The sequence below is a fragment of the Meriones unguiculatus genome, chromosome 18, assembly GCF_030254825.1.
Source record: "Meriones unguiculatus strain TT.TT164.6M chromosome 18, Bangor_MerUng_6.1, whole genome shotgun sequence".
Lineage (NCBI taxonomy): Eukaryota > Metazoa > Chordata > Mammalia > Rodentia > Muridae > Meriones > Meriones unguiculatus.
In genome coordinates, this window is record NC_083365.1 from 38,651,333 (window position 1) to 38,669,745 (window position 18,413).

At 43.0% G+C, this 18,413-nt stretch overlaps 1 protein-coding gene across 3 annotated transcripts in view; it reads right to left on the reverse strand.

Moving 5' to 3' along the window:
- Nucleotides 1-7,861: 7,861 nt before the first annotated feature.
- Slc1a2 (solute carrier family 1 member 2) overlaps nucleotides 7,862-18,413 on the reverse strand; it is a 140,533-nt gene continuing 129,981 nt past the window's right edge. For all 3 annotated transcript variants that reach the window (XM_021629276.2, XM_060371425.1, XM_060371424.1), the window contains exon 11: nucleotides 7,862-17,154. In XM_021629276.2, coding sequence (XP_021484951.1) covers nucleotides 17,083-17,154 — 72 coding nt within the window. In that variant the 3' untranslated portion in view covers nucleotides 7,862-17,082. The remainder of the gene's footprint in view (nucleotides 17,155-18,413) is intronic.

The following is an 18,413-nucleotide window of genomic DNA, read 5'->3' on the forward strand; positions in this document are numbered from 1 at the left end:
GATCCCTGGGACTCATGGCGAGCCAGCCTAGGTAAACTAGGGTCCCAGTGAGAGAGACTGCACACTAAAATAAAATGGACAATATCTGTCCTCCACAAACACATGTACAGATATACATTCATATCTACATATATACACATGCATATCCTCATATACAGTTGAGTGTGTATACACACACACACACACACACACACACTACTTCCCCTCTCCAAATGAAGAAATGTAATGCCAAAGAAACCATGAACTTCAACTAGAGGACTCTCCTCCGTCTTGTTCTGTCCTCTGAGGACATGGTGCCATTCACACAGATTCACACATACATTTTAACAAAAATGAAAAACTTTATTATTCATAAACTGTAAATTGAGATTGTGATGGATCTAGATATCACTGAGAACTATCGACAGATATAAGCAACTGAGGAACTCCATGACAAAGATGCTCTCTGAAGTTTTTACAAGTTCTGTTTTCTAGAGCTATTAGGAGAGGAGTGTGAACATCATTTGTCCATGAACATGATGCAGAGGAGAGAAGAATGAGGGAAAGAAAGCTACTGGGAAAAGACCCAGCCAAAGGAGTTCTGAATGGCCCTGCTGGGTTGGGCACATTCCACAGAAATGGTTTTTCTCATGACATTTGTCTCTGTGAGGACATGAGCACCGTGAGTTGGAAACTCCCCAAGGGACTCTCCAGGAAAGAAAATAATTGCTTCATTTCTCAAAATCCCTATTGCATTTGGAGGCTGGGAAGTTCAAGATCCCATCCCAGTGAGCAGCATTTTTGGTCAGGATGAGACTTGCTGCTTTTCCTTGAAGAACCCCTGTGCCTTCTCTCCTTCCTTGCCATGAGATGGAGGGCATTTTAAGTATCAGATAACATGACATCACGATGACCACGAAACTTCTCTAAAGAAAGGATGCATTATCCCTGATTCAAAGTCTAGCAGCAAAACTCGCGTTGGGGGAGGGCAGCTGAGATGTAGATTGATGCCTGTGTGACATAGATGGGAAAAGATCAAACAGAAAAAAGAAGATATTGTTAAAAACTAAAAAGAAGAAGAAGCAGAGGGACAACCGATACTCTCTGCAAGAGGTTTATTAGGGAGGTATGGAGGAAGTGGGTAGCAAGACATGCTGGGGGAAGAAAGGGGGAAGGGAAGGGGAAAGGAGGGGTGCCCCGAGAGAGAGAGAAAGAGAAGAAAGAGAGGGTGTAAGAGTAAGAGAGTTAGAGTAAGAGAGAGATCACGTGTCTGATCAACCCTTTTAAGGGGCACAATAACCACACCTTCCAGGTGTGTTCACCTGGCTGGCTGGCGACACCTGATGACATCATCATGGGTTGCTAGGTAACCCAGAAGCAGGTTGTGTTCCAAAATACTAACATTCCTCCCTTTTTCTATAATTAAAAACTGGGGAGCTTGGGCTGCTTTTTAAAAGGTAAGTTAAAGTATATAAATTTAGGCTCATTGGAAGCAGCTCTTGGTTGGCATGCAAGAGGTTGAGAGAGAGAAGAATTATAGCAACAAAATGGTCAGATTGCAAGGTCAAGAGTAGGGGAAGCCTCTGCCCTGGAAAATTCAGGGTAGAGGGTTGTCAAAAGAGAGAGTTGTCAGCCATGCAAGGCAGCAGGTAGGGACTGGGGAACGCTGGAAGAACCTGGAGCCGCTTGTCCTGGTCCTGAAGCACACCCAGAAGCAGGTTGTGTTCCAAAATACTAACAGGTATGATATCTTCCAGTCCAGTCACTAAGAAGTTGGGATTGATAGTACAAAGTGGTGGTGTTGGTGATGCTGCTGCTGAAAATGATGATAATAGCTATAATTGATCTAAGCCTTGGTATGCTTCAAGTACTGAGCTAATACTTCAAGGATATTCTGCCATCAATTCCTCTACAAGGCTAGGGAAATAGCTGAGTTGGTAGAGTGTTTGCCATATAAACGTGAGGAGCAGAGTTCAGCCCTGCCACCAACCTAAAAAGCTAGGCATGGTGTTGTGTGTTTACAATCCCAGAACTGGGAAGGCAGAGGCAGGAGGATGGGCAAGCTGACCAGCCACCTAAGCCTAACTGGCAAGCCCTAAATTCCAGGGAGAGACTTCTTCATTGCCTCGAGAAACAAGGCAGCTCCTGAGGATAGACACCCAAAGCTGACCTCTGCTTTCCACAGGCTCAGGAACATGTGAGTGCATATTCATGTGCCTTCACACACACACACACACACACACACACACACACACACACACACACGCACACACCATGAAGGCCATATGCATTGATTAGCTCCATTCTGTAGAGGAAAAAAGCAAGATGAAGTAAACAATCAATGAAAAGAAACAGGATTTAACTTTGATTCACCTCCTCTAGCCTACCACTAAGTGAGCTAGTGAGCTAGCCTACCACTAAGTGAGCTAGTGAGCTAGCCTACCACTAAGTGAGCTAGTGAGCTAGCCTACCACTAAGTGAGCTAGTGAGCTAGCCTACCACTAAGTGAGCTAGTGAGCTCACTTAAATGAGGGTTCTGGTATCCTCATCTGCAAAAAGATGCAGGCTAATCCTGAAGAACTCCATCTCCCCCAAGGTCTTTTGTCTTTTCACAGTGGGTTGTGATCTATCTTACTCTCTGAGATGAGGAGGAAATCTGGGATCAGGTGGGGAAGGAAGCCTATGTTCAAAAAAAAAAAAAAATTAAAACCTTTTCACTTAGTTGGAGGGCAGTGGTAAACTTATGGCTGTTTCTTCTGTGAGAAAGGATGCCAACCAGGCCCAGAAGATATCTGAGCACTGCCAGGAGCCGTGAGGAAGCTCAACAAAGCCAGGTTTTGCAACCAATATTTGCACTTTCCCTTAACTGGAAGCTACTAGATTTTTTTTTCCAGACAATATTTGGAAAACTACAATCTTATCACCCTAAACAGCAGATGAATATTTTGAACTTTTGCCTATTTCTTCTGACTCAGTGAGGAGGGAGGAAGGAACTGTGAAAAACATTTTATTTATCTGCTTTGCGGACCACATCACTCTTCCTTTAAATGTGCATGTGTCGAAGCACGATTGTCTCTGTCGTTTTCACATCATTTAGAGAAGCTTCATGTACCTCCATCCTGTTTTTCTTACAAGGACTGAGAAGCTATGGCCCCTCACGGCCTTCGTGAGAGGATGAATTAACTAAACTGTTAAAACTACCAGGAAGAAACTGTAAAGCTAGAATTTTCATTTTTGCCAGGGACTCCCCAGTCTTCTGTTCTTACAGCACATGTGCCAACACTATATGGGCAGCACAGCCCCCTGGCCTTCCAGCCTGGGCTGAAAAATGTGATGAGACTTTGTCAAAGCTCCCCCGGGGCTAGCTCAACACTGTCTTAGTGGCTCTGCTCTTCTGAGTGCAGAACTCTCACCTCTTCTTTATATCACTGTATTTAGGAGATAGCCTCAGGATCATGCCTCAGGGGCAGCCACACCACAGCACATCCTCTTTAAGGCCAATGTCCTCTATAGCTTACCATTCTCCATCCTAGGGCAGTAAGGCTGCAATAAACCTAGTGGTTGTATTTTCCCAGAATCCTGAAGGTCACATTGATGGCATTAGCAAGTGGGGCCTTTGGAAAGTGATTAAGTCTTGAGGATAGAGCCCTCACAAATGAGATTAGTACACTTGTTAAAGACGCTCTGGGGTTTCTCTCTTGCCCTCTTTCTTCCATATAAAGACACAAAGGAAAATAACAGCTTTCAAGGCTGAGGGGTCCTCCACAGAACCCAAGAGATCCCCTGGAGTCAGATGTCCGACCTCTAGAATGATAAGGGTTAGTTTACTGTAGTTTCTAAAATACCTAGTTTATAGAATGTTGCCGCTACAACACTCCTGTAGCTGCAGGAGTCATTGTAGGCTCTTGGGAAGGTAAAGGAATGTTTCGTGACTTGAATGTGAATGGCAATTCACATCCCAGTGAACAACCTGCTCTTAATGGTGGTCTCACACATTATCGCCCAATGAGGAAGTCATCAAGGATCAAGAGGGGTCTGCCTAGCTTTTATCATATCTGAAAGAGAGACAGAAAGACAGAGAGACAGAAAGAGACAGAAAGAGACAGAGACTATAGTTTTATGAGTAAGATGAGAACGAGGGAGAGCCAGGATTACACAGTCTCCTTTAACACATCTCATGTGTGTTTTTCCATGTGGTGTGAGGAAAGAGGACCTCAGCTGAACTCTCCTGCGAATGCCTCGGTGTTCCTGGTAGAGAATCTGACTCCCTCAAACACGCAGCAGTATTTAGATTTCGAGGTGCACTGAGGGCGGCCCACAGTGAGGGGGTCATGGAAAGCCTGAATAAGAGCTCTTCAGCTTCACACTCATTTTCATTGTCATCATTGTTAGTATGCCTCAGAGTGCACTCACCAAAGCCTCCTGGGGACATACACAGGAAATATGAATGGATGTCACATCAGCGCCGCTTGACACAAACGCCTTGAAATGAGGCAAATGTTCATTGGCAGGAAATCAAAAAGCAAAATGCAGCACGCTTCACGTGCTATCGTATTATCAGTAAAAATACACAAGTGCCAGCTATTTGAAACAATATGGATGAACTGAGAAACACAAAGCTAAATAGAGGGGGGATGCTTGCTTCTAAGACCACCAGTGGTCTGAATTCCTTTGTATGAGCATTCAAAGCTGATTCAGGTGTTCAGGTTTGGTTACTATGGTATGCTTTTAAAGGGGATGGTGAGAGAGCCTGGCTCACCCTCTTCTCAATCCAGTCATGAAACTATAATCATTCTCTCTCTCTCTCTCTCTCTCTCTCTCTCTCTCTCTCTCTCTCTTCTCTTGTGGCCAAAGGTCAATATCAAGTATCATTTTGTAGGTCTCTCTGCCTTATTTTTCAGACAGGTTCCCTTGCTGAACCTGGAGCTCCCGAATTCAGCAAGACTGGCTTGCAAATGGACTACAGGCATCTTCCTGTCTCTCCTTCCCCAGAATTGGAATTTGAGGCATATGACACGATGCCTGGCTCTTTATGTAGGCGTTGGGGATCCAGGCTCAAGTCTTCATGCTTGTATTGAAGAATTTTACCTACTGAGCCATATCCCAGGCCCAAAACAATTCTTTTTAAGAAGCAAAGGAATGATCAACATGAAAGCAAGCAGCGGAATGGGCCAGGGAGGATACAGGCTAAAAACAGTCGTATCAGTTTCCATTCCATATAGCATTTACATGTAACACACACATACACACACACACACACACGTGTGTATGTGTGTGTGTAGGTAGGTTTCTTAGTTTACCTAAATGGAAACATTTAAACTTCAATGTTAAAAGCTGAGAGATTTTTCTAATCTAAAATCAGGTGTTTCAAATGTGCTAAAGACTTGACCTATATCGAAGTCTGGGTTTGGAATGCTTCCTGATGGCGCACTTTCAAGGCTTGGAACTAATGGGATCTGGTGGCAACTCAGAGGTGTGTGTCTGCAAGAGCTTTTCAGTCTCTTCGGTATGCCCTTTAAGGTGAGTATGGGAACCCGCTTCTTCCTCTTTCTCTCTTAACCTAATAATAAAGCTTTTGGCCTCATCAGGTGCTTCCTATCCTGCTACAGGCCCCAAAGCAGCAACCTTGATCAGCCTTGGACTCCGTAATTGAGTCAAAGAAACCTTTTTCTCTTTGTAAGTGGATTTGTTGGGGATATTTCCTTCAGTAACAGAAACTGACGGTCATGTATGCAGAAGTCTCCATTGTCCTAGCCCCCAGTTTACAATTGCTCCTCCTAGACTCACCCCAGATTACTCTTTCTCCTTTATCCTTGCCTCTTCATCACTAACAACGCAACACTTGGCCCCCACAAACGGATGGATTTCCAGCTATGACCCAGGAGCGATGGGCTCTTGGTCCCACTTAAGTTTCTCTCAGTCTGAGTCATCCATGGAGGACTGGCTGACCCTGGCTGATTTGTATCCATTCTAAATGTTGAAATAATCACTTAATCGCTTTGACTTTGGTTTCAGCTATTTGCCTTCTTAAAAGAAAAAAAAAATGGCAACCCAGCAAAGTACAGATCAGCATGTTTCCTGAAATTAGGATTTTGGTGGACATTTTGAATGTGGATGAGATACAAACTTAGCTCCAAGGCAAGTAAGCATCAAATGAAGTGTTCATTTTCACCAACAATTTAAGCAAGTTGTTGTCATTAGTGACAAGAATTGTGGATATATGCCTAGGAGTGGTATAGCTGGATCTTGAAGTAGCACACTATTCCTAATTGTCTGAGAAAGTGCCAGACTGGTTTCCAAAGTGGTTGTACAAGTTTATATTCCCACCAGAAATGGAGGAGGGTTCCTCATGTTCCACATCCTCTCCTGCATGTATTGTCACTTGAGGTTTTGATCTTAGCCATTCTGGTGGGTGTAAGGTAAAATCTCAGAGTCGTTTTGATTTGCATCTCCCTAATGACTAAGGATGTTGAGCATTTTTTAAGGGTTTCTCTGCCATTTGATATTCCTCTGTTGAGAATTCTCTGTTTATCTCTGTACTCTATTTTTAATTGGATTAATTTAATTGGATTTTAATTGATTTGTTGTTGCTTAACTTGTTTAGTTCTTTATATATTCTGGATATTAGCCCTCTGTCAGATATAGGGTTGGTGAAGATCCTTTCCCAATCTGTAGGCTGTCAATTTGTTCTGAAGATAGTGTCTTTTGCTTTACAGAAGTTTTTCAGTTTCATGAGGTCTCATTTATTGATTATTGATTATTGATCTTAGAGCCTGTGCTGTTGGTGTTCAGGGAATCTTATGAAAGAAGGGGGAGATAGAAAGACCTGGAAGGGTCTGGAGTTACACAAGGAGAACAACAGAACCAAAATATCTAGGCCCACGTGCCTTTTCTGAGACTGATACTCCAACCAAGGACCATACATGGAGATAACCTAGAGCCCTGCACAGATGGAGCCCACGGCAGCTCAGACTCCAAGTGGGTTCCCTAATAAGGCGAACAGGGGCTGAGGGTGAGTATCGAGTCTGTTGTGTTTCTGTTTACCTCATTGCTAAACATGGAGACAGCTCCCTCATACTTTCTGGGTGGTTTGTATGTAGATCTCAGCAACTCACAAAGGTTAATGTGCTAAAAGCTTGGTCCTAAGTGTGCAAATACTGAGAGGTGGCAGGACCTTTAAGGGGTGGGATATAGTGAGAAATGACTAGGTCATTTGGGTTATCGAACTCAGAGGAGATGAATGTCTGCTTCTACGGAGTGAGTGGCGTCTCACATAGCTTGAGTGGTTACCTTGAGAATGGGTTGTTAGTACAACTTACACTAGACTCCCTGCCTAGGTTAGTCCTCTTCTACACACCAAACTGGGCACTCTTGTATTGTGTTTCTTCCATGTGATGTCACTTGCCTGCTATGACATCATGAGCCCTTTGCTGACTATGGCCACCTGAACTCAGGCATTTCAACCTCCTAGAAAATGACCCCAGAAAAGCCTCAGTTTCTCACAAGGTATTCAAGTCAGGTGTTTCAGAGATGTGGACTAAGACAACCCCTGGATGAAGGCAGCAAGGAGAAGTGTTTCCAGCTATGTAGGAATTGATATGCCACATAAATAAGAAATGAACGGGATTTTTAGATGCCCCTGTGGTTAAGGGCTAGCCTCTCATGGCTGGTTCCCTGGTGATCCATCATAACATGCCATTTGACTGGCTCTACTTCATTAGACAAGATGCTATCGTATCCTGGGGTTTTCAGAAAATGTTTATTTGGAATACCATAAGCTTCAGCCTGTAATTTCATCCACAGAGATCACTAAAGATATAACTAACACTGTGTAGCTAACGGACTGAAGTGGGAGGTGAAGAAGAACAGGCGACTACCAAAACAAAGTGGAATCCACATTTATTGATGAGAGAGATATATATACACAGGAGTTAAAACACTTAGTGAAAGATTGGATTCACAGGTTATTTCCAGCATGTGAAGAATATCCAGTTACTTTACATACAAAATGTTACAGTCATCAGTGCACATCACAGAAAAGCTAAAGACAAACACAGGAGATCTCAACTACCCAAGGTGTGCTTTGCCAACAAGGCATTTCCTAGTACCATATATAAGAAACAACTTCCAAATTAGTTGAGTTTCTCATCTTTTTGCATTCATTAGTCTTTAAATACCATGTGCTCGTAGATACACTATGCTACATGACATCAGAACAACGGGGAGCGTGAACGTGAGGGAAACCATTAATCTTATCCTTCATTCAAAATAATCCTGCCTAAATTCTACTTTTCTTTCGGTATTTTTTTTTTCATCCAGAATTTGAAGGAAGCAGCCACATCATCCCCTCACCCCACACATCGATGAAGCTCCTGAAAATGAATGTGCTTCACACCTTTGTGATCTTTTAGAAAACAGAGGGGCACATTGCTTTTTCTTCCATCATTGTGGGGAAGAAAGGGGTTACAGGAACTATAACTTCCCCCCCACCCCCCGCACACACACAGTATTTAGTGAGAATGCAGTTTGGGAGAACAGCATCTAATTGCCACTGTAAATTTCATTTTTAGCCATTCTATACATGAAAACAGAAGACACTGGGTAGAGGAGATCTGACTCCTGTCACATACTTGGGATCAGTGCATCAGAGGTCAATCCTCTGCCGCTGTCAAGGCTGGCCCTTGGCTGTTGCTGACCCCTGGCCTTGCTGTGCTTTTAGTACTCTGTTGTTTTCTGACAAGTGTGCTTTTTGCTGCCAGAACTGTGCTTTTGGGGGGTCTCACCTCTGTGGCTGCTAATCAGTAAACACTTTCCTGTTCTCCAACTCAGGATGTCAAGGGGAACAAGGCTCTTCTTAATCTTAGGCCATGAACATCATGATGAAGATCTGACAACCAGAGATGCTGATCCTTCCCTGCAGGCGTGGTTGAGTATGCCGAGGAGAAGCTGGACCTTTTTTTCTTTTTATTTTCAGTCTCTTTAAGCCCATACCACTGGTGAGTGAGGACAGAAGATGAACGTCCTCATGCTAGACCTTCCTCAGCCTTGGCAACCACAAGTTCCACTGGTGCACTGAGTGGGAATGACGCAGGCATAGGATGACCTTTCATCATGTAGCAGGACACGTATTCAACCCCATCCCTGCTCAGAGCTGTATTTACAACGGTGCTGGACACATAGATTTGCAAACAATCATCAGTACGGAGGTTTAATGGGTAAGTTCTTCACTCAGATCACATTGAGAAAGAGAAATAATCCCTAGTAGATCCCTAAGACAGCAAAGAAAGGTTTTCCAAGTGGCAACTGACACATCTATTGTGTTTAGATAAACAGCAAAGAACAACATTTAAATTAAATCACATCTATACACGGTTTCACTGAGATTACACACAAACAGCCACATCATCGATACACAAAGTGCGCAGGCACTGTCTTCATGCGTGAACCAAGCGTCAGGGTGTACACACAGAACATCATGCTCGGATAGCTAGCTGTACTTGAAAACAGATACAATCTTAACCAGTTGAGGGCACATCTAATCTGTTCACCTAATGAGGAGCAGGTTCAAATACGTCCTAATATGCAATCTATGCAATAATTATTCTTTCAAACACACTAAAACACTAGCCCTCCCACCACTGCAGAGAGTGTGTTTGGCGGAGGAAAGACACCTTGGGTTTTCCGTGGCTTCGGGTTTACTTCGTGGGGAGGTTATATAGTTTGCTGCCTACCTGAGGAAAAACTATTTGGGTTTATTCTAAATAATCTCAGTGTGACTCCCACCTCCAGCCCCCCCGTGATACAGCATGGATTCTGATTGGGTACGAAAAATATGTTGTCTTTAATTTCTTTTTTAAAAAATATATGTTCAATTCATATAACAATGTGAGGTTTTACTATCATTTTCCTTGGCAAGACTTAAGACTGCACCAAACCTGTCCCGAATTCTTTTCTTACCTCTCATCCTCAGTCTTTCCTATTCAATGTCTTCCGAGGCCAATTTTCACATAAACATTTAGGAACACATGGGAGATTCTGATGTAGAAATGATCCCACTATTAGCACCGGCCTTTATTCATCTTATGGGAAAGTAAAATTAGAATGGTCGATTGGGAAAACAAGGGCTGGTGTTGGAAAAAAGAAGTCAGCACCATTCCTCGACGCTGAAGGATTAACTGTCCAGATGCATATACTACCTACCTACAGGGTTTAAGCAATTCCTCGATCTTAGTTTGGTCATGTTCCTCATTGCATCATGAAGGACTGAGTTCCTAAATTTCTCAAATGTGGCTGTATGCTCAGGAAATAGTTGATACCCCTAAATTGCTATAGAAACTTGTGCTCTAATTTGTTATACTTCTGTCTATGTGGTTGTATAGAAAATAGTGTAAGAAAATATCTGTCTGAAAAATTACAGATACTAAATAGATTATATCAGCCTACTCTGAGTCTTTACGATTTCTGAATAGATACAAACATGTAACAAGATTAAATTAATGTTAAACTTGTATTATCCAGGACTATAAATATTTCTCTGTATAAATAATAGCAAAGAAATTTGGGGATTTGTGTAAGAAAGAGTATAAGATTGGGCCAAAGTAATTCTGTAGATTTGAGGCGCAATACTGATCAGAGGGCAATCTGTTGTCCCTAGTAACACAGATTTGTACCAGGAAGCTAAAATATATCTGCTGGCATCAAGATAAAATGAGATTCACAGTTTGCCAGCTCTCTCCTCAAGCTGTAGAAAACAAATAGAAAAAGAATATACAAAAAAATTCTCCAAAAAGTAGGTGTGTTTTAATATATACAAATCTTTATAGTGACCAGATGATCTGGTCTGTGTTGTGCAACATGGGGATGGAATGCTGAAGATTTTATGGAGGAAAGAAGAGAAAGGAAAGGTGGGAGGTGGTTTGCAGGAGAGTCTGGATACTGAAGGCTCTTAGAACAGCAGAGGGAATGTGTGTGTATTTAGCCACCTGGGAGCTGAGTTTCTGATTGTGTGCGTTGGGGAATTTGTTCCAGCGTGAAGAAACCTTAGGCATATATTTGACCAACTTCCTTGGCTCCTGAGTGTATCTGTCACCTACCAAAGGCAGAGAGGGCTGTTTCCAGGCAAGACAGATGGTTGTCATGAGGAGAAACAGAACCAAAAAGCAGCAAGGCTCTGACTGCATCATCCTCATGTCCCAGAGGATGATGACAAAGATAACAGTCGGTTGTTAGGTTCCAAAGCTCGCCCAGGGACTGGGGATCTCTCCAGAGGGAACCAGTTATGCTGCCACCCATTGTCCAGGTCATGTGCTGCCTCTGCAGAACATTGGTCTGTTCCAACAGTACATTTTATTCTCAGCACAAAAGCTTCTCAAAATACAACCAGAGAGACTTTTAAAAATACCAAAATGGGCAATTGGATCCAAGGAAGAAAGATAAAACAAGATCGGGTATAGAAAAAAAAAAAAAAAACTGATCAGGAATGGTTCAGGGTCTTAGCGTGAACCTTATCCCACAGGACCTGCAGAACATCTTCCACTTTTCTGCAGTGACCTTAAAGTGGGCCAGTTAAGAAATACCTTTCTGTCCTCACTTTAGATTTTCTGCCACTTTGAGGGGAGGGAAAAACCCAGCCACCATCATCACCACTAACAAAAATTAACCCCTTTGGACCTGGATGTCCATCTTGCTTCTCCAAATTGGAAGAGCTGAAATCTTTTCTGACAGTGAGGATATTCACCACACTAGCTAGCTACAGCAACTCCACTGTCCTAGAAATTTGGTCAGAGGGTGAAAATGCAAGCTATGGCCTAGTACAACAGAGCCAGGGAGGGTAAGGCATAGCCACCTCTCACATTTCTAGTTACTTGGAGACTCTGTAGTCAGAGAAAAGGAAAGGGGCAAATGGGAAAACTCCATTCTTGTAAGCGACAGATTCTCTTGCTGGGATGTTATGTCTGTTACACAAGTAAATCAAGGGGAAAACTTTCAAATGAACTCGAACCCTCCTGCACGTCTCTGCTGAGAAAAGGATGGGCATGTCTGCACGCATGCGGATGGAAAGGTATGTGGAAACGGTTGCTGTGGTTGTGCAAATCTTGCACCAAATGTCAGGAGTGTTCGAGCTTGTTTTCCAGAGGCTCCCAAATTCCCACATAGGGTTGGCAATTAGGGCCGTTTGGGGAAAATGGTGTGGGCTGAGTATTTGGAGTGGGCTCTGTTGCTACAGCAGGTATGATGCAAGAACTCAAATGCAGCTGCGAGGTGTCTGGTTCCTCACGGAGACTCTGCCGAGCATTTCCCTGGGCAGAATCGCTGCTTCTGCGAGAACAGTGAGTTTAGATAATAGGGATTTTGCCCAGAGGATATTTACTGGTGTCTCAAAACAGCAGTGAACTGTGGGTTAACGTGGCTACTCTTCAAGTGTGCTGCAAAGCATGGAATGACTAGAAGCTTGAGCTGCAGTTTTCCCAAAAGGGATGAGAAAAAAAAAATCTGTCTAAATTGAATAGTCAATATTGTGTATGTCTCTCCAACTTAATAAGCCGTGTTTTGGAGCAGCAAGATGGAAGAAAGCAAAGCAGAGATTAGAAAACTGCATTTGGCCCAATCCCTTCTCTTCCCATATGGAAACATGACAGGCCTGGGCAGACAGTGGCTTGTGTAAGCTCTACCAGCTACGAGTGTGCAGTGTCTAATCAATGTCTCCTCTCCCAAACTGCGTTGTTTTTAAGTATCTCTGTGCCATTGCCTGATGATGGCATTAGGCGGTGAGACTGGCTATTACTCAGTTAAGATCTCCTGTTATCTGCTCCCAAATCAACCTCCACGTAACTATACGGTCATTTACCAAGCAGCCTATTGAGCAATGGGGCAGAAAAGGGGGAAAGGAAAGGAAGAAAACGGTGATCTGGGGAGAGGGTTTTAGGGAAAATCCTAAATGGGTTTTAAGCAGATTTTATCTCTCCACCCATGGAAAAAAATAGCTGTCATAGCTGCCACCTGGTGTGGTTGGCATTCAGCGACCCTTCCTTTGGGTTTAGCCAGAGATTACTATAGATGCCAACACCGTTAATCTTATGTGACAACTTGCTTTGGGAAACCCTTGCTTCAGACTCTTTAAACCTCAATTTTCTTATGACCCTGGAGTCCTGAAAGTCTCCCAATACTGGAAAATCCCATCTAGTCCTTCTTAGCTGATAATGAGCTCAGCTGGAGAAGAAGCAAAGCAAAAAAAAAAAAAAAAAAAAAAAAATGCAAGGCAGACAGAATGGTCCTAGCAGAAAGCAGAAAGCCCCTGAGGGTGTAACTGCTGCAGTTTTAGTCATCAAAGGAGGCCAGAGCAAAGGAGGCCAGAGCTGCCCAGGCTTGTTTATTGGGAGTCAGAGCATGCGAACACCTATTCGGATTTATTGCTTTGTTGCATGAGGAAAATAATGTGTTAGGGAAGAGCCTAGATTCTGACAAAAGTGAAAAATTACAGTAAACTTCTACTTTGGAGAACAAAGGGAAGACTATTTGCAAAAAAACAAGGCAGGGTTGCATTTTCTTCTGAGGACATCTGAGTTCTCAAAGGGCCTCTGACTGAGCGCACCTGTGTGTGGCACGATTTTCCAGCCCCTGTTGGAAGTTAGCTGAGATCTAACCAGCAGACCACTGAGAGGCATGGCATCCCCCCGCAGGGACTGGCCCACGCACCAAATCCTTCTACCCCTCCTCAGCTTTCCTAGTTTTCATCCAGGGACACTTTGGCTCTTTTCTTCACTCTGTGACTGTCCAAGCTGACTAATAATTAGTGAGGAGAAATGGCTATTTGTCTTTTACAGAGCATGAAAACTTTTCCAGGCAATGAGGCCATACAGGTTTTTGCTACACACAACAGGAAGTTAAAAAAAAAAAAAAAAACAGAATATGGTAGTGACCTTGTGGTCCTAAACTCAACTACAGGCCTTTACTGAGATTTTTGTGTGCTTAGGTCCTGAGGGCTACCTGGATTCTCTGGTGTACAGCCACCCTCAGAAACCTAGGGTGAAATATTACCTTCTAAGCCATCATTTTGTTCACCGACTGAAATGGCTTTGCTGAATTTTACTCAATAGTTAGATGGTGATTCGTCTTGATTCTTGAAGGGAAAGGATGGGACAGAGAAGGATGAATGTCTCTTAGGTTGGTTTCTTCTGAAATGATTTTGATTGCTCAAAAGTATTAACTGAATAGTAAAGGACTAGTGCTGCCAAAGCCCCAATATTCAAACCTCTCTGGAGTTGGTGTATGTGACACATATCCTCTGGTGTGTGTGTGTGTGTGTATGTATGTATGTGTGTGTAAGGTTGGTAATTCAGCCAGGACACCATTCCTGTAATAGAAATGTCTATGAGAGAGAGAGAGAGAGAGAGAGAGAGAGAGAGAGAGAGAGAGAGAGAGAAGAAACTACACATAGAAGAGGAATCATTATGGGCATTTAGATCTGCACGGCCCTATTAATGCATACACACAGTGGCGGGCACCCTATTTAGACTAAGACTACTAGAATATACTCTGGATCTGTTCACTCAGCTTATGGCACCTTTTCTAGGCAAGGGAATCCCCAGTGGGCACAGCATGGGAAAGTTTACGAGGCCTTACAAAAACAAGACACAGTAGTACTACGTCAGTTCCATCCACATCCTAGATTTTCAGGAGACTCTCCTAGTTGATAAGTTACTTCTTTTAAATATGATTTATTCAATTTCCAGATAAATGTGATTTCTTTAGCATATCCTCATGAGATAATATATGTAGTCAGCAAAACCTGACTGGGGAAGCAGTGTACCTTGGTTCAGGTAGACAAACGTATTTTCTTCTTATATAGGCTAACAGGACTGCTAAAGGAGAGCCAGAGACGAGACAAACAAGAAAGATCTCAGGCAGAATCTGAGGAGATGACATACTTTGTCATCCTGTGCATGCACGAGTACCCAGGTAGCCTGTGTCTTCTCCTATGGGGAGACCCATTGTGTGGAATGGCATTCCCAACTCCCACACTTCAAAACCCACCACGCTCATGGGCGCTTTGCCTAGATACATGTACTCAGCATAGGAAGGCCCTGGGGTACCACTTTCAGACTATCTAGCATAGTTCTGCAGCTAAACCGAAGACTATCCTCTTGGCACCTCTTGCCTTCTGTAAGGGATTAATTGCCTGTCACTGCTACCCTGGTCACTGTCCCTCAAATGAAACCGAAAAACAAACGGCCTTCAAAAACCATCTGCCAGCTGATGCAGTGGTGCCCACCGATAATCTTAGAACTGAAGCGGAGCAGGAGGAATATGAATTTGAAGCTAGCCTGGGCTACATAGCAAGACCTTGTTTCAAAAGCCAAAAGCTGAAACAAAACAAAATAATTCAGTTAATACTGCTCAATGGTGATCCTTGTTTTAATTTAACAGTTGGGGTTTTATAAGGTAAAGACCACAGGAATCTCTTGTCTTTTGTATGTTTCCAAACTGTCTGATTTGAAGGAGAGAAGTCACAAGAGAGGCTAAAAGAAGAGGCGATGTCTCAGTGCTCTTCCTCAGAAATGCTGGGTCCTTTTCCTATTTATGTCTCCTCAAGTTTACTTGCCTCAAAGGACACATGTGCTCTGGCCTATGACCCAGGTTCCATCCACTCCTTTCAGTCAAACGTTTTGTTTCTCAGTGGTCCAAGTTCCCAGCTAACCCTTAAACCCAGGAATCTTAGGAAAATACTGTGGGTTATTCAACAGAAGATAATAATGGAGACATTCACAATTTTAGCTTGCACAACCGATCATTAAGGATTCGTTGGCTGCCTACCACAGGCAAAACACCACGCTGTGCCAATTATATTATTTCTTTCTTCAGAATTTCATGGTCCTTGGAAAGGGTTCCATCTGGAAAGTTGTGTAGAGCCATTCTTTGTCACCATGTGGTAGACTGAGGCTGCCTGAACTCTGTCACAGGAATATCACCCTCATAGGATTTTGTATAGATGTTTCCTTTCTGTTCCGTTCTCTCCAAAGGGGGAGGATGTTTCTACGTCTTGTGATGGTTTTCGTGTGCTTTGATATTACAGAACACTTTTTATATATCAGATATATGCCAAGATGATATGAAAAGAGGCACAGCCAACATGCGTCTCTTTATGTGAGGAGGCAGTAAAACACTCATCCATGTAAGTGAATGAGAATGGAATGGAAGCAATTTGGATATTGAAAATATCTTTTTGTTAGGAACTTAAATGGGAATCTATGAGCAAAATAACAACAACAAAAACACAGATCAGACAGACACACTTGACTTCACTATGCTGTATGAGCGCAAGTCAAACAAGTGGGTTTGAATATTTAAATCTGGTTAAAAATTAGGTTGACTATGCTCCTTTCCTTTTCTCAAGGTATACGGTGGTTATAATCAAATAATTCCTAGTTCATTTTCAAATTTGAAATTTCCCATTTTACACACACACACACACACACACACACACACACACACACACACACAGAAAGGCAGACCTTTCAGAGTATGGGCACCCACTGAAACTCTGAAACATTTAACTTAGTGCACAAAAAGGTAAGTTGTCAGAGTTCCCTAAGACAGATGCTTTCAGTCAAGGTAGGTGCCAACCCTACAGCCTGTAGGGGCGGTATTTCTAGAATCTTCTAGTAGAATCTTTTGTGTGGAACAAGGCGAGCCATGAACACTTTAAGGAATGCCACGCCATGAGTGCTCACTGTCTCAAGTCCCTGGCATGTACGACACTGCTTTCCTCCTGTCCCCTTGGGAAAGCATCATCCACAGTTCTGCATGAGACAGGGGGAGCTGGCAAGAACTTGTCTTCCATTCATAGTGGTTTCTCCAGCAGCATCCATTCAGACAACAACACAAGTGAGAAAATTAGACAGTTATGAAGCATTATTTGGCAAAGACATAGCACGGTGCCTGTCATCATGGGTGTACAACAGCTCCTCTACACCTCAGCTAACAGATTAAGTAAACATAGAAATATATATGCATTTTCCTTTTGTAAAGGAAGCCTGTTTAGAGCATCTTTTACCATAAGATACGCTGGGGAGCTTATTCAAGAATTGGCTGAGAGTCAGGTGATTATTTTTCACGTTTCCAAGGCTCTTCCTCAACACTGCAGTCAGCTGACTTTCCATTGGCCGCCAGAGTTACCTGAAAACAATTACCATCAACATCCAACTTACAGGCCATGAACCACAGAAACACCACCCATGGGTCATGTGAAGAAGCACCAGATCCAAGCTTACAGTGTATGCCGAAATGATAGTTTTAGATGGTATTCCTCCACAATTAGTTGTGAACCCGTCTTGGTGTTCAACAGTGAGTGGGGAATTCAATTATCCATATTTGCCTGGAGGGTTCTGAGGGATCACTGATGCTCAGCAGTGTGGGGACAACTTCGGCAAAGTTCGAGGGTTGTGGAGTATCTCATGACCCATGGACCTATGACATACTACTGTAGTCCTTAAAACACAGTGAGTGCCAAGTGCTGCTCCATACAACCATACAGAAAGAAATCCAGAACAAGGCCGCTACTTCTACTCATGCATGTGAAAGGTTCAGCCACAGTGAGACCAGGTGAATTTTATACAGTTGCAGTCTTAATGACTGGGGGGAAAAATGCTGTTTTGGCTCTACTGAATAAGTTAACTTGGCTTTAGTAATTAAAAAATGAAATGTTTAACAGGAGATCAGTATCAGTGTATTCCAAATCATTTTAACGTACAGATTTAAGAACCTATAATTATATTCTGTTTTTGTGGCTCAGAGCAAGCTGAACCTTTATGCAGGAGGGAAGTTCTCCCATCCACTTCTAAGCAGGTTTCCTAGCTTACCTTCTGTCTGTCTGTCCTCAACGTCACGTGCAAACTTAAACCCACGACTGATATTCCACATAATGAAGAGACTGGATTTATGGAAGCATTAGAATATGAAGACACGACAAATGCAGCAAAGTTTGAAAGAAATCGGACCTCCTTTTTACCCAAGTGGAAATGAAATGCATGCATCAAGAGCAGGCCGCATGCTAGGAACAGAGAACCAAGTGCCCTTGGCGAACCATGCAAAGAAAATGAAAAACTATCCATTCTTCCAATTCCCAAATAGCACATACCTCCACCCTGCCCATTCGCCATTGCTTAGAATGCATGCAATCAGCAGTGATGACTTACGTGCTGTTACTCAGAGGAGAATTAAAAGGCTATTGCATAACTCCAAACTACCATTATGAGATAAGAGACTAGCATGACATAACAATGCTTGAAGTAGTTACTAAAGCTTTGACCAGAGCTGCAGCAAACTGGCTTTCCCTTCCATAAACTGTCAAGGAAGGCTTCCAGAGACCAGGCAGCACATGGAAGATGTTTGCTTTTTGTTTGTAAAAACTGGGACCTATATTTCAAAGGTAGTTG